The sequence below is a fragment of the Misgurnus anguillicaudatus genome, chromosome 7 (assembly GCF_027580225.2).
Source record: "Misgurnus anguillicaudatus chromosome 7, ASM2758022v2, whole genome shotgun sequence".
NCBI classification, from domain to species: Eukaryota; Metazoa; Chordata; class Actinopteri; order Cypriniformes; family Cobitidae; genus Misgurnus; species Misgurnus anguillicaudatus.
Window position 1 is genome coordinate 21,906,397 of NC_073343.2, and position 17,038 is coordinate 21,923,434.

Below are 17,038 nucleotides of genomic sequence, written 5' to 3' on the forward strand. Positions count from 1 at the left end.
TTGCATCGTTTCAAATTGGCTTTGAGGCCGTCCTTGTAGCGTTTTAATTGCCCTCCTTGAGTGCGAATGCCGCTCTGGAGTTGACCATAGAATGCCTGTTTCGGCAGGCGTGAATCTGCCATGCGCACAACATGTCCAGACCAGCGAAACTGCGGCCTCAAGCAAGCAGGAAGGCCTCAATACCAGTGATGCCACAGGTCTGGAGAACCTCAGCATTTGAGACCTTGTCTTGCCATTTAACGTGTGCAATACGACGGAGACAACGCATATGGAACTGATCAAGCTTGGCGATCTGACGGCGATAAATAGTCCAGGACTCAGATCCATACAACAGCACTGTGAGGATGGCTGCCCTGTATACTGCCACCTTTATGTCCAGCCGGATGCCATGCTCATCCCATACTCTCTTGGACAGTCGACCGCAGGCGAAACTAGCTCTTGCGATGCGGGCACTGATGTCGGAGTCCGCTGTCGTATCAGCTGCAAGAATACTCCCGAGGTAGCAGAATTTGTCAACGGCTGTCAGCACTGTTTCACCTGCGGTAATTACTGGTGGATTGGAATTTGACATGTTCACAGCTTGATCATTTCAGATCATTGGTTTCATTGGTCTTTTTTGACAGATTTATTAGACAAAACAGACAGAGTCATTTGTTTAGTTTGCTCTGTAGAGATGGTTTGCTAAGTTTGTAGAAGACATCTTTCTTTCCTCCAGTTTACATTGACAGGTATTCATTTTTAATGAAATGGTGGATGCCAGACGTAACACTACTCCAGAGTTTTTGACCTTCGGGGTTGTCCAAATCAGACACTTATATATGCAAATGTGTGGCTGCCCACATTCGCTCCCTGATTGGGTCGTAATTGAGTTTCGTCAAACCCCTATCAAATGACCATTACGCTACCGAAAGATGGCAATGACCAGCAACCATGTAAACAATAACATGGAGACGGTATTGCAGGCTGTGGTGACTTTTTAGCTCTTCAAGCGCATTGTTTAGTTCAGCCAAAAATGATATTAAACCCACGATTTACTCACCCCCAAGCTGTCCGAGATGCATATGTCAATCATTTTTTAGACAAACACATTTTCAGTTATTTTAGAAAATAACTTGGATCTTTAAGTTAATCACATGTACAGTTACAGGGTCCACTCCTTCAAGTCCGAAAAATATGAATCCATCCTTCACAAAATAAATCTTATTACGCCGCCATCTTAGTCAAACTAATAGAATATTAAGATGAGAGAGTACGCAGTTTATGGAGGGTTCTGTGCTGCTGCTCTGTGCCCCCGACCCCCGAATTTGTCATACGTCATTAAGAAAAGTGCGTACACTATGCTAATACTCTCTCCTGAATACAGAAGAGTCTAAGATGGCGACGTTATCGGAAGCGGCAGATTGCGCAATAATCTGTGCATCCGATTTTATTCATGCCTTATTCATCTGAACAGCCGAGTTTCATCAGAGTATGGAGATATGCTTGTGATTCTCAACAAAAACATGTGAAATAATGTAAATATGCCGACTTGAGTCTTAATGTAAATTCCTTTACCAGCGTTTTTATTTTTGTTTGGTCTCTTCTTGGGGTACAGTGCTGTTTGCTCTGTAATTCTGTTAACAAAACCGCTTAATGTGTTCCACTAAAACAAATGATATAATAAAAATGTTGTCTTTCATTGAACCACATTTGAACAAACACATAAAGAAACTCATTTTTTATTAGCTCAAATGTTTGAGAACTGCAAATGGCCATTTTTAATGAAAATTCTGTCATGCACTGGTGTAATGTAGTTGTAAAATTAACAGGAGCTAATTTATTTTTTCATTCAGTATATTTCATTTGTATTTGCCACTTTTATATGAAGTCCTCGATTTTTAGCACTTTAAAATGTAGCTTATTTACCAAATAAACAGTACTGTGTATGATGCTTCTGAAAAAATGGGAAAATAAAATAAATATGTGATGCAATGCTTTTGTAAATATGTTATTATGTGCATCATGTGTCATTCTATGAAACGGGTGCCATTTCCTATTTAAAAATGTTTACATTTTCATTAAGAACAAACCTTTTTTTAAATAACTTACAGCTTGAGCTATATGCTAATGCTCCAAGAAAACATATTTGCACAAAATCCTTATTAATAATATACATTTTTATTAGGCAAGGGAGCCTTTCTTGTACCACCCCGTTACAGACAATGTATGCCATTAGAGTAGTAAAACAAGAAATAGATTTTTCAAATCAAATGTTTTTTTAATAGTAAAATGTCAGTTTTTTTGGAAGCCATAAAACTGTAATTTAATCAATTTTAATTATTTTTAGATTTTTAATCTTTAAAAAATTATTCAACATTTAAACAATCTTATTGTTGTACTGAACAAAAACACTAAAAAATACAAATAAAAGTACATTTATTTTAATAGTCCACACAACAAGAACATGAATCAACATTAATTTATGTAACATTTCCTTTACGTAAACTTTTAACAAAATGACACTGTGTTGGGGTACTGATGTGACATAGTGTTTCTCTATATGAACTGCTGGTTTTAAACCTTGTGTATGGGAAACATTAATAAGTCTCAGCTGTGTCTAGAATGTGTTTGTGAAGTTTTACCTCAAAATACCCCACAGATCATTAATTATAACATGTCCAAAATGCCACTATTTGGGTGGGAGCAAAAATGCACTGTTTTCATGTGTGCACCTTTAAATTCAAATGAGCTACTGCCCCCTGCCCCAAGACATCCTTTGTGCCTTATGCATCTCATCAAACAATGTGGACCCAAATGTCACCCGTTTCATATTCTCAAAATGTAGACTCATATACAATCTCTTAAAGTTTATGATTCAACTTTTCCCAGGGTGTAATATAAAAATAAATTGGGCACCACTGACAATTTCCATGATTTTCATTTATAAATATTTGGGTGTTTGGATGAGCAATTTCATTTTGATCTCTCAAATAACTAAAGGATAATAATTCAGTAGTGAAATGAGGTTATTGGATTAACAGAAAATGTGCAATACGCATCAAAACGAAGATAGACGGGTGCATTAATTTGGGCAACCCAACAGAAAAATCACATCAATATTTAGTAGAGCCTCCTTTAGCAGAAATAACAGCCTATAGGGTTCGGTTAGGGTTCCAGTCTGATGAATGTATTTTGCACCATTCCTCCTCACAAAACATCTCCAGTTCAGTTAGGTTTTTTGGTTGCCAAGCATAAACAGGCTGCTTCAAATTACCCCACAGATGTTCAATGATATTCAGGTCCGGGGGCTGGGATGGCCATTCCAGAACATTAGAATGTACTTGTTCCTCTGCATAAATGCCCGAGTAGATTTTGAGCAGGGTTTTGGGTTGTTGTTGAAATATCCAGCCCCGGCGTAACTTCAACTTTGTGACTGATTCCTCAACATTCCTCTCAAGAATCTGCTGATATTGAGTGATATCCATGCGACTCTCAACTTTAACCAGATTTCCAGTGCCGGCACTGGCCACACAGCCCCACAGCATGATGGAACCTCCACCAAATTTTACTGTGGTTTTTCTTGGAACTTTGTGTTCTTTTGCCACCATGCATAATGGCCCTTATGACCAAATAAATCTTTGTTTCATCAGTCCACAGCACCTAATTCCAAAATGAAGCTGGCTTGTCCAAATGTGAGTTTTGTGGCGTATGTGCCGAAAAGTGTTCTTTCGCATCAAAGTGCGCTGAATTGTTGAATGATGCGCAGTGACACCATCTGGAGGAAGTTGATGTTGTAGGTCTTTGGAGGTGGTCTGTGAGTTGCCTTTGACCGTTCTCACCATCCTTCGCCTTTTTACGTGGCCTGCCATTTCTGGCCTTAACAAGAACTGTGCCTGTAGTCTTCCATTTCCTCACCATGTTCCTCACAGTGGACACTGACAGCTTATATATCTGCGATAACTTTTTGTAGCCTTCCACTAAACCATAATGTTGAACAATCTTTGTTTTCAGGTGATTTGAGAGCTCTTGAGGCCTCCATGTTGCCACTCGTCAGAGGAGATTCAAAGAAAACAACTCGCAATTGGCCACCTTAAATACAGGGTATGCATTGAAGTCACTTTTCCACGTGACCAGGCCGGAACTCGCACCATTGAGTGGGAAATGTTCAACAAAATGGCTGGTTTTTATAGTGGCTGCTGCGAAAATGTCAATAAAACTGACTATTATCAGCTTAAATTAAATTTAGTTGGACTTGATAGCATAGGTAGACAATACTTAGTTACATTAGTTTCATTTTCCAAGCATCTGTGCTTTAATAGGTTGTTTGTATTGGGGAAAAATTTTCCTTCACTACATTCTAAAGAATATAATCATACCGTGTATTCTTTAATATTGCATAGTAAAATTTATTTAATACCTAATAACTTCAAAATTGTGTACTTTTCCTTGAGTAAAAGTATGTTAATGTACTTAAATATTAAATGTAAAACAAAAACTTGTATTTATGAAATGTAAAAATTATGATAATATGCTTTGGAATGTATGTTTTCCAAAGAAAAACATGGATAAAATACAAATACTTGAAAAAATACTTTTAAGTAGAAAGTAAAACCTCTGCTTAATAGTGACCCTAGCAACTTGTCAACCCACCTGTGGTCTGTGGACATTGGAATGAACGATCAATTGACTTCTCCTTTCGATGCTTTTTGGCTGTCTGTTAAACGATAGCTCTGAATTCTTGTTAATCTGTTAGTACAGTCTATCGCACAACAGCTTTTTCCCATTTAGACACGTTTTCAACGTGTTTTCGCTGATTTGCGTACTCAGATGCTGCCGCTCTGTCATTTGCCACTCAGTGGGCATAACCGCAGTCACTTTTGCCAAAGGTGATGTCACGTGCATACCCTCTGTTAATCAGTGCTAAGTAGTGACAGGTATTCAAATCAACAAAATGACAAGGGTGTCCAATTTTATCCACCTGTCTAATTTTGTTTTGATGCATTTTCTGTTAATCCAATAAATAGTGATGGGGACGAAAATGCCTATGCCGAGTCTGAGTCAAGACAGAGTCTTTGAAGGGTTGAGACCGAGTCGAGACTGAGTCTGTTGGATTTCAAATAGAGTCGAGTCCGAGTCGAGACCAAGACCATAAAAACATGTCAGTTTTCATATTCATGATTTAATATCACCCCAGTTAATAATCAACAGTTAGGCCTACAGACTAAGCTAGATTGAGAATTGTTTAGAGGAGCAGTCTTAGGGGCCAGTCACACCAAAAGCGTTTATGGCAGTTGCAGGCGCCTTTTTTGAATGATATTCTATGGGCAGGGCGCGTTTGCGCGCTGTTTATGCGCGCCGAGCGCCTTGCGGTTTTTTGCCGCCTACCGCGCACGCGTTTTTGAAGGAGCACTGAGAGTGGAGAAGCGCCCGACGTCATTCGCTTCTTTGCATTGTTCAATCGAATGAGGGGAGAGGCGGGCCTTACGTTGTGGTGAGGGAAGTTTACAGTTGCTTTGAAGAACTGGACTCCACTCGCTCACTCTCTCCTGCGTGTTTGTGCACCTCTCACCCTCAAACAAGGTCAGAGCAAGCGTCCTCTTTTTAAAGTTTCTGCTAGTATGACATTTAACCGCAAAAGAGCGCTCACGCCTCAATATTTGATTGACAAGACAGCTGACTCGGTGGTTGCTTAGCAATATGAAAAGCCGTGTCGCACTGCTCTTTTTTTTTTTAAAGGCAGTGCGTCGCGCCTTGCGTTTGCAAGTGTTTAAGGGGCTTTTGGTGTGACTGGCCCCTTAATGTCTTAATATGGACTATGCTTTAACTATCATTATAAAATCCCTACCACATGCATCATCTTCTGCCTATTTTTCAAGAGATAAATTAATGGCTGTGATGGCAGTATCTTTGCATTGCACCATGGTATGTCATTTTCAAATAATGCCCGTCAACATTGAATTTTATTATTATTGTTATGTGTTGTGTGGTTTTTTTATATGAACATAAAAAAATGCGCTGGTCTCGCGGACTCGGTCTGAAATTACGAGTCCTTCTTCTCTTACTGTGGTCCGAGACCAAGTCAAGAATGAGTCTTTGAACGAACGAGACCGGACTCGAGTACTACATCACTACCAATAAACCTAATTTACTACTGAAATATTACTGTGTCCTTCAGTTATTTGATAGATCAAAATGAAATTGCTGATCCAAACACCAAATGTTTATAAATGAAAATCATGGAAATTGTCAGGGGTGCCCAAACTTTTGCATACAACTGTGTGGATCTGTGCTTATTTAGTCTTAGACTGGCAGTACCCTCAAGAAATCTGCTGTGATGTTTGTGTCATTTTGTGAATCAAACAATAGAAGACAAAAGGAAAATCACTTCTGTAGCTTTAAAAAGATTATTTATATTTAATTTATATAGACAAATAAAATGAAATTTAATTTATTGAATTAAGTTATTATTTATTTTTAATTGCATTTCTGTTCCTAAACACTACTGTTATAATTTATATGTAACTTTGATCTTTTCTATTTTCATATGCTTATAATATCTTGATTTGTTTTTCCTTATTTTTTGCTAATCTAAAAATGATTTAATCCATGATTCAAAACCACTACTACAGTATATTGTAAAATTATGTAATTTGAGATTACGCTTGATTATTTTCAGCTGCCTGCGGTAGCACACTCTACCCGTTTCCGTCACATGCAGTGTAAATCTCACAACAGGGGCTCAGATAGGAAATTCAATACAAACGGCTGAAAAGGTTAAAAGCCATTGTGCAGTTATAACACTGTGGCTGCCTACATTCCCAAGAGACAAAGTTATTATTAGAGCAATAAGCTCTTTCACACTTCTACACGCATGCCCATTGTGCATGAATGGTCATGTTTCATGCATTTTCTGTTGTGTATAGTGAGAATGTTTTTTTTTTTTAAATGCTAGTATAGGTAACACACTATTTTAAAATGAAAATGATCCTTAAAGACAAAAACGCGCTAAAGTAAACTTGGCATTATTGGTTCTGTGGAAGAACCCATTAAGGGTTATCGACCTATCGCCGACAGGTTTCAATACCAGGATAATTGTATTCAAACATCATAAAATGTGTTGGCCTAAATGTGAGTTGTGCATACTAGTTTAATAAGTAGATACAGTAAATTTGATTCCACTGCTTTTTAGACTTTACATATTCCAATGACAAACTGTTGAAATCAGGTGAACTATACAGAGACACACAATATTAACATGAAAGCCCAATTCAGGCTCTGGCTGTTATGAGAGAGTATGGATGACTGCTGCTTTAACACAAACACTTTTTTCCCAAAATAAAAAAACCTTTAGGGGATGCCCAACATGATACAATGCACATGTTGGAGGAAGACAATCAAGGCACACTAACTAACCAACAAGTAATTTAGCTGGAAGGATAACCATTTATATCATGTTAATGAATATTTGTATAGTTGACAGTAAGGTTCAAGCAGTGACTTACTTTACTGTATGGGCTGTTATGTGATGTGCCATTTATCTAAAACCTTATATAATACTTAATGCAATGTGTTCTTTTTTATTTGTGATACTGCACTCAACCTCTTCTCCCGCAGATTTATTTGTTGCATAATTTAATTGTGCCATTGCTAGTACAGTATGTGTCCTCATTTTCAGTGGGATGTCTGTAAATAAAGCAAAATCTCAAATGTGTGTCTGTCTATCTTCATAAGGTCATGGGCTGGTGCTGGAGGAAGAGTTTGCTGAACCCAGAGATTACTGGGGCCGAAAGCTTCTTGCCGCAGCGGGAGACAACGAGACTGAGGAGAAGAACTGCACAGAGCCAGGTACTGTAATGCATTCATCACCTTATACAGTAGTGCTGTATGAGCAGTGCCCTTCATTAGCATGTTGTTCTGTGGGTGCCGCTCACTTCCAGTGCTCACAGATGCTTTATCTTGTGTTTTAATAAACACATCTACTGTGGGACTTTAAAATGTGTATATATATATATATATGCTATAGTATAGTATTAATAATGCAAAAGAGTTGAAAACACTTCACAAAGAACATCAAGCCTAAATTTACCTGAACAATTAAACTAGGGATGCACCGAAATGAAAATTCTTGGCCGAAACCGAAAACCGAAAAAAGGAAACCATGGGCAAAAAACCGAAACACCGAAAGAAATTATTATGCCAATTATTAGTACAATTGCATTTATGGCTACCACTGTGTACTAACTTTACTAGGGGTGTGTGACGGATCAAAAAACTCACAGTTCGGATCACATTACAGTTTTTGAGGCACAGATCAAATAATTTTTCGGATTAGCAAAAAGCAGGTGGGAAAAATCTAATAAACAATAAAGAAATTGCAAACATTTATAAAAAAGAACAAAGTTGTACATTAGTAAGGTCTGAAATTAGCATTAATTAATTAACACGCAGAGACCATAGACTGTAAAAAAAAAATGGATTGTCCCTGACGTCACCCATAGGTTTGTGAAGAGCTTTTTTGAAGCTAAAAGTAGGCGTCACCATCTTGGCCGTGCGTCACCGCGCATCACTCACGGATAAACGAAAATGGGTAAAGAGGCGGGACATGGGTGAAGTTAAGGTGGCTGGTTGCTGAAACCAAGCCCACCTAGCTTGATTATAGTGACAGCAGTGATAGTTTTCAAGTAACTCAAGTGGCCACGCCCTTAATTATGCAGAACTTTAAAGCTTAATATAATTTAAACAAATTTGTATAGGTCAATAAAATTCACCCCCCTCACAGTTGTCATGAAGGGTATATATAGACCAAAAACACTTTTTGTACCAGGCTGTAAACACATTATTTTCTACTGTAAAGTTGGCCGTTTTAACATGGAGGTCTATGGAAATTGACTCCCTTTTGGAGCCAGCCTCTAGCGGCCAGTCAATGAATTGCATTTTAAGTCACTTCCGTATTGGCTCATCAGAGATATCGGAAGGTTGCCCTCGGCAGAAACAGTAGTCCCTTTCACACATACAGTCTTTACTGGTAATTTACTGGTAAACTGCAGTTAACATGTCATGTGTGAACAGAACATTTCTGGTAAATCAGTGCTCCCAATTTACCAGTAAAACAGGTTGTAAGATTACCAGTAATTTACCGGTATGCGCTATGTGTGAACGAAAAATATAGGATTACCGGCATTTAGAAAGGACGACGTCAGACCGTGCTGACAGATCGGCCCAATCAGAAAGTTTTTTATACAGGTGACGCGTTTACCCCAGGACTGTTTACTGACGTTTCCACACACATGCTGCTTAAAAGTCAAGCACACCTGAAGTTAACATCCACATTTCTTCACCAAAGTTGTTTAAAACAGCTTACCATCTATTTTCCAAATTGCCGACGTCCTTAGCACACCTTCTGTGAAGCCTAATGTGCAAACTCAGGTTCCATTTGACACCGCCTAACGCAATGTTGTTTGGTCACGAGCAACTTCGCGACTGTTTGACACAGATGTGAAAACAAAAAAATACGGACCGTAGATATTAAGTCATAACCCGCCATTGTTTACAAATATGACACGGAGCTTGCCGGCCGCGCCACAAGTAACTTCCCCTTTCTGTCCGAGTTTACCGGTATTTTGATACTGATGTGCGAATGATGTCCCACTGGCAAAAAGACGGAACGTCACTGCATGTGTGAACAGCACATTTTTGTATTTACTGGTAAATTCATTCTGGTAAATTCATGGTAATTTACCAGAATTACTGTGTGAAAGAGGCTTTTGACTCGTCTGCAAACAGCTTGAGGTGCACTTGAGAGTATAAATTTATTTCATAACGAAATCTTTTGGATTAGTTTATTGCGAAATTGGGACAATTAATGGACAGTATCGCTTTGTGGCAGTGCAGCACAAGAATTTGAAATTTATCTCGTACTTTAATTTTCATAAAAACCAGGGGACCCCCATTTATATTTTTGTGCTTTATAGGGGGTCCCTCAATGCTTATAGGAGGTCCGGGACCACCCCAGCCCCCCTTCAATTTGAACACTGGTCTCTGTACACATACGAGTCAAATTAACTATACTTTGCAAGGCTGTGCAAGCGATCGTGCGGGTACGTTCACGTACACATAAAAACAGACAATACTCCGGGCTTTAATGTGTAAGGAAACCGTTTGTTTTTTAGTATATTTGTTTATTTTTCTTTTTTTCTTTCAGTTATATTGTTCTGTAAATTTTATCATTACACTTGTAACATTTCTAATATTTTTAATAAAACAGTAAAGAGAAAGGGGTGTATGTTTTCTCACTCCCTGAACGATTTGCCGACATTGATCTCCTTGTGCAAATGAATTCATTAACCGAGAAATCCTACAAGTTCTTTGTCAAGGGTTATCTGCACAAAGGTAAGGTGATAAGATGTATTGTTGGAATGGGTAGCACTAAGCAAACTCCTTTGGGTGTGTGCACTGTGAAAAGAGTCGATTATATCAAAACACATTTTGTGCTTTAAAAGTTTTTCTTTTTTGTGATGTATACAAACACATATAATCACACATAATGAAAATCCATTTATTGCAATTTTTAATTTCTTTTCATGTATAGTATTGAGTCGTAGCTTTAACAGGCCCTTTCCCAGATCAAGCTCCTTTATCTCTTGTTATCAATATTGGCAAGGCAATTCTGTTAGAGGACATAAATCTTGTATAAAATGTATGCATGGATTTTAAGTGCACGGACGTTTTAAGAAAACGTCAATAAAATGGAGTCCAGTCTTCCCTTAGTTATTGGTAGGAATTGTTCCATCAGTAGATTTAAGCTTTTATCTACTGGCCCTTACTGCAGTAGATCATGTGGGACAGCATTGTTGAAAAAGAGAGGATTCTGAGGGAAGATTTGTGATTATGAGGCAAATACATTTATGGTTCTTGCTTCTGTAGTCTATAAATAGAAGCAGGAAGGCTTTATTTAGATGGTTTGTCCCCTCAACATCCCTTTGACCATGGGATATGATGAGGAAAATGAGGCAATATTTGAGCTGTAATCTTAGGAGACCTGGCATGTTTGTGCTGCAGGGTTCTCTCATTAGGCGACGCTTGGATCCGTGCACACTCAGCAATGTGAGATTATGAAATGTTTCAGGGGATGCGTCTCAATTAGAATTGTAAGCTGGATAATCTGCTCTTTCAATTTGCTCTCTGCTCATAATGAACGTTTCAAGGCGTGTGGAACGGCACGGCTGTCAGGCAGATTTGCTCAGGGCATCGCCATGCGCTGCTGTCAAACTATGACATTGTGGATCTTAGTTTTGCTGCTCCCAGAGTGTGAGCACATGGCTGCTCTGTGTGTGTGAACACCAGTGATCTGAGGTCTTCGCCAGCTACACAAGCTTGAAAGATGAGATGTGTCTATCCTTGTCAGCAGCCTGCTGAGATGAAGGCCAGGTAGAGGTCACCCTGGCTGTCACAAGTGGGAAACATTTGTTTGTGCATTTTCATCCCCTGTGCCTGAGATTGCAAGAGCACTTCTTTCCGAGTAGTTGTGTCAGTAGTTGTGTTTACAAGCCTAATGGTCTTAAAATCGCAACAGCTCAATCAGAATTAATGTCTTCGTGTCAAGACTTTAATTGTAATGAGCTGAACTATTGCAATAATATTTGTATCGGGAGTAGTGCAGTTTAAAAAAAATATATAGCAATAATAGCGAAATAGAATTTAAACAGATTTTCACTCCACTTACCATTCGACTGAAAAACAACACTGTTGCAAAAGCATATTAGTGCAAGTCATCTTAAACAGAAATTACGATCAACTTCCATATTGTAATGTTTTCCGAGTATATGGCTTTTAAGCAGGAAAAACTGGGGAAGGACTTGATTTTAACTATTGGTTTATGATTGGATTGTACAAAGTGGCTGTTACAAACCAGAATAGAGGAAGATCTGAATATGGCTGGAACTACACTGCAGCATTATTTTTGCTTTAATGGGTACAGATCAGCAGCGGAGTGGAAATCGGGAGAGTCGGGACATTTCAGCCGCCGAATGCCTGTTTATTGCAGTATATACGGTCGGATTCATCAAGTGGATAGACTATTTGATAGACTAGTACTAAGTGTGGATTAAGGATGTTTAAAATCTCTAGCCTGGTGGTCAGGACATGAATGGATAAAATCAGCACATTTGCAAAAGTTTATCTCCATATGACTATAAATAAAGTTAAAATTAGAAGGGTAGCTCTGCAGTATCACATTATATATTTCCTAGTAGCCTACCTACTATGTTATTTCCATATTATAGACAAGAGTATTCAACTGCAATATGGCAATAAATACCCTCACAACATTATTATTTCTCAAAACTTTGACAAAAAATAGGAACTGTATTCTTACAGTTATTCAAAGATGCACACATTATTTCGCATATGATTTGAACAAGAGTATTCATATAATGGCAATTAACGTCTCATATGGCAATAAATATCCACATAACTTAATATAACAGCATAATGAAATGAATAGGCTAAACAGACAAGGAAGCAGGATTGGCATGTAAATTGTATTATTATTACCAGAAAAACAGCAATATTACTCAAATAAACTCTGAGGTAAATGCGCCAGACACGCTGTTAACCGCACTAACAAGTCTAATAAGCAATGACAGTGGAAAACATTATCTCTCAAAACTTTATATGACAAAAATAATATTTAAAGGAAAAATTCATACAGTTATTCAAAGATACACACATTATTCCATATTACTCCCATTTACAAGCACTTTCGTCTCTGGCCTCGCTCTGTTATGTAATAGCTGATTGACAGGTGCGCATCTCTGTCTTTCAAACAGGTATCATTTTGTATAGTTTATTTAGGAAAATTAGCCATGATTCAATTATTTTTTTATTATGAAAGTGTTTATTTTTTTGGCAGATTGATTACGATTTGTATTACCCTAGTTTTACTACAAATACAAGACTTTTTTACCACGGAGGGCCGGTGGTAAACAAAATTTCCTGGTAGATTTTTTGGTCCCACTCCGCCCCTGGTACAGATAAATGATTACATTACAGATCTGGAGTTCTGTAATTTGTCAACATTTAATGATTTTATAATAATACATTTTAAATATTACTAAATATTACTTCATTTATAAATCTTAAATTACGAATTTAAAATGTTAACGGAATACTTCATCCAAATATTAAAACCTTCATGGCTGTGCTTTTTCATCTCAACACAATCATTTTATATAAAATTTTATATGAAAATGCTGTCATGTTAGAGTATCTTCTTAATTGGGAGCCAACATGCCGAAGCTCAATAGAACACAATCATCCATCATTAAAGGTGGAGTGCACGATGTTTGAAAGCCAATGTTGATATTTGAAATCACCTAAACAAACACGCCCCTACCCCAATAGAATCTGGACCTTCTTTTAAAAGACCCGCCCCACACATACGCAACCCCGGCAAGGATGTCGGTTATTAGACACATGCCCCTTACTGCTGATTGGCTACAAGTGTGTTTTAGTAGTTGGCCCGTCTCCTTTTCCAAAGCGTTTTTCAAACATTGTGCACTCTGCCTTTTAAAGTAATCCTAATTACTTATACAAATGTCTTCTAAAGGCAGTGAGAGAAAAACAATTAATATTTTGAGCTTATTTAGTGATTTATACGTCCATGGAATATATGAAGAGGTCAGATACAAAAGCAGCTAAACGTCACTTTCATCAAAAATAAGATAACGATTGACCCAATGCTCTTGGCACACATTATAAATTCATCAAAACCTTCACTTAATCCTGGCCATAGACCATAAAGAAATACAGCTTTGTTGGCAGAATCCGTTAAACACCAGAATAATTTTCTAGCAAAGTATAAAGGCAGTCTTTTGGGTCAGTGTGAAACCTCTGTTTGCAGTTGTTGGTAAATGAGACTTTAGTTGGGTCGGGTTGCTGTCCAGTGTGAATTGGCCTTAAGTGCACGGAAGAAGAAATTAATGAATGACGTCACATACGTCAAGCTGCAAGAGTTTTTTGCCCAGATAAAGGAGGTTTTCTGAATATTAGGATACTAACTGAATTTCTGTACTTCCTACATTTTTTCAGAAAGGACAGAGTAAAGAGTGACTGGAGACTTTGGGAAGTGGAGATTTTTGTACTTGGAGGGTTTTGCAGTCAAAGACAGTCAAATATCAATGAAATTAGACATTTAAAATTCAAGTGAAAGGGAATTTTTGAACCTAAACAAGAAAACAAGTCAGACGCACTTAGAGGGTTTTGCCTCGAAACTCTTCATTTAGAGATCAATGCAGTACGTTTAAATATGACAGCACGACACCCGATATAGTGCACTATATAGTGGATAGGGAGCGGTTTCGGACACACCTTTGGTCTTGTACTTTATGACTTGGGTAGCTACATGGAGGTGTTGCAAATTCAGCTCTAGAGTGATGACTTTCCTTGACAAGATTTTGAAGCAGTCTGCTTTGATAAAGTCTACTGGTTTGGATTCTTTTCCTGTCAGGACTGAAATGCTGCTAGTATGTGCATGCAGATAACTTTAGTTTGCAAAACATGTGTGCTGCACATGTAAACTAATGTTTTATTCAGATTGCAGAGTTCAGGGTACATACAGTATAAACATTAAACTGAATCTGCAGTAGGATGAAATGTGCAGTATTTGTATTGGTGAAAATAAGGAGTCGCTGATGTGCTAATGCTGAATCCTGTGGGTTGTCCTTTTGTTTATTGGATTTTTGTGACACTGAGTTCAGATCCAATCAACATTTGATGTTTATTTTGCAGGGGAGTGTATCTCTGGGGAAACTGCTGATGTTCAACTCTCTATTACATTTGAGCTGGCGCCCAGATCTTGGGTGGCTTGTTTCCAGTGTGCATCACAGCATCGGTCCAAAAATTTCTTCTGTTTTCCCCGTTGCTTAGCGCTTGACACCAACACGGTGCCAACACAAAAATCTGTTCTTTTGAAATCCATTTGAGTTTGATTGTTCAGCAAAAGGTGACGGTTGATTTAATTTCAATTATGCAGCTTCTGTTTTATTCCTTTTAAACGTCTTTAAATGTTAGCGTCTGTCTCCAGAGGCTTTGCACTTTATTTTACTGAAGATGCTTAGCATAAAGACGACTGGGGTAAAGTCTGGGCCACAGTGTGGGTTAGTCTTGCTTTATAAGAACTTACGAAGGAAGTAATTTGAAGTGAGTTTAACTGAAATTGGTCATAGTACAATTCATAGATTGAATTCAAATAAATACATGGTCTTTGCTAAGGGATGAATTAAATTACATGATTTTTTGAACCTGAAAAGATTACTCTTCTGTATAGCTCAGTGGTAGAGCATTGCATTAGCCCCACAAAAGGAAAATCCAGTTGGATCTGAAAATGGAGTAGAACATTATTGTAGGCACCCCGAATTTTCTGAAATTTGTATTCATACAGAGTCCAGACAAAAAGGAGATGTTGGATTGTTGTTGTTGATGTACCTCAAGACACTCCTCATCACGCAATGTTTTATTTTTATTAAGTGATGCAAAAAACAAGCATCTACCACGTCTAGTTTGCCGCTTGAACAGATTGAGTTTACTCGCTTTATTTGCGTGTGAAATTCTAGCCATCGAGACATTCACGCGGAAATTTGTGTCATGGGAGGGGCTTCTGCGACTCCGCTCGCTTTCTGTAGTCACGTCACTATTAGAGCAAGCTCCTGATTGTTCAAAATTTTCAACAAACTAGATGCGCGAATGAGGCGGAATCGTTTCTACCGCGGCGCGCTAAACGCCTCATTCGCGCAGCGAGACCTCCAGACGCGCGTCAACACGTCTTCACGTCTTCACATTGACTTAACATTGAGATCACTCGCGCTTGACGCCTCTACTGCGGCTGGTCTGAACGCACCATTATGCCACCACCACCAGACTTGTTGTTTTAGAAATGTTTATGTCCATTCATATTTATTTTTCAATCTATTTTATTAAGATACAAACAGAAAGTACAGCAAATATGTAAAAAAATAAAAATAAATCATTTTTAGGACTAAATGTCTTCTTTAGGTATCGTCGGTGTTTAGTGTGACCTCTCTTGGCACTAAACACATCTTGAGCGTTTTTGAGCAGAATGAAATAAAAAGACTAATTTCTTTAAAATTAGAAATTATTATTTAATTTCATTTAGGTTTAAGAGATCCTGCAGTTTTCTGCTACTGCTCAAGTGGAAGGGGAGTTTACCCTAAAAACTTGACACATCAGTTTTTACATTTTTATATAGTTTTTAATACTATATACACATTTCTTGGGTGTATTCTATCAAAGAGACTGAGGAAAAAAAAATTTCAAGTTATATCTTTGGGCCATTTTACCTTTATTGATAGACAGTAGTAATTGAAAGGCGACAGGAAAGTACAGGGTGGAGAGAGGGGTAGGATCGGCAAAGGACCTCAAGCCGGGATTCGAACTCGGGTCGCCGGAAGTGTCTTTGCACCATATGTTGCACTGTCCACTACACCATCGGCTCTGACAAGAGAGAAACAATTATATATCATCACTATGACATTTCAAAAACAACAAATCTAATTCTGGCATGGTGGCCCAAGACTTTTGCACAGTACTGTATGTCTGTATTGGCGTATATGCCGCTGATATAATAGTTTTTTTACAGAACATAATAAAATGGTTGTAAATTGTGTAAATACTTGTTTGTCCAGCAAAGCGCTTAATTGTTTGCTACTGGTAGTGACACCAGCCAACCCTTCAACCTTCTTGTTCAGGCTGGAAGCAGTCAAGCTGTGTTTTTACAACATTTTTACACCTGGTATTAAGACACGTTTTGGTTGATCCCATTAGAAGTGAATGAGAGAGACACATTCCCGTTTTAATCGGTCTCTTTTTTCCCCAATTGTTTTGACCGATTCTGCCATGAATACTTTAAGGGGAAGGTTTATGGGCGAGTTGCTAAAACACGAGCGGGAGAAATTACGCGTTTAAACAGACGCACACTAATATTATGCTGCTTGTGTTGTTACAAAACATGCTCTTACAGTACTTTTGTATTATGCAAATGAAA

The 17,038-nt window shown here is 38.1% G+C and overlaps 1 protein-coding gene across 2 annotated transcripts in view; it reads left to right on the plus strand.

Moving 5' to 3' along the window:
• The window catches only part of LOC129417004 (sodium/potassium/calcium exchanger 4), a 77,476-nt gene that overhangs the window by 10,686 nt on the left and 49,752 nt on the right, over nucleotides 1-17,038 (plus strand). For both annotated transcript variants that reach the window (XM_073869581.1, XM_073869582.1), the window contains exon 2: nucleotides 7,711-7,824. In XM_073869581.1, coding sequence (XP_073725682.1) covers nucleotides 7,711-7,824 — 114 coding nt within the window. The remainder of the gene's footprint in view (nucleotides 1-7,710; nucleotides 7,825-17,038) is intronic.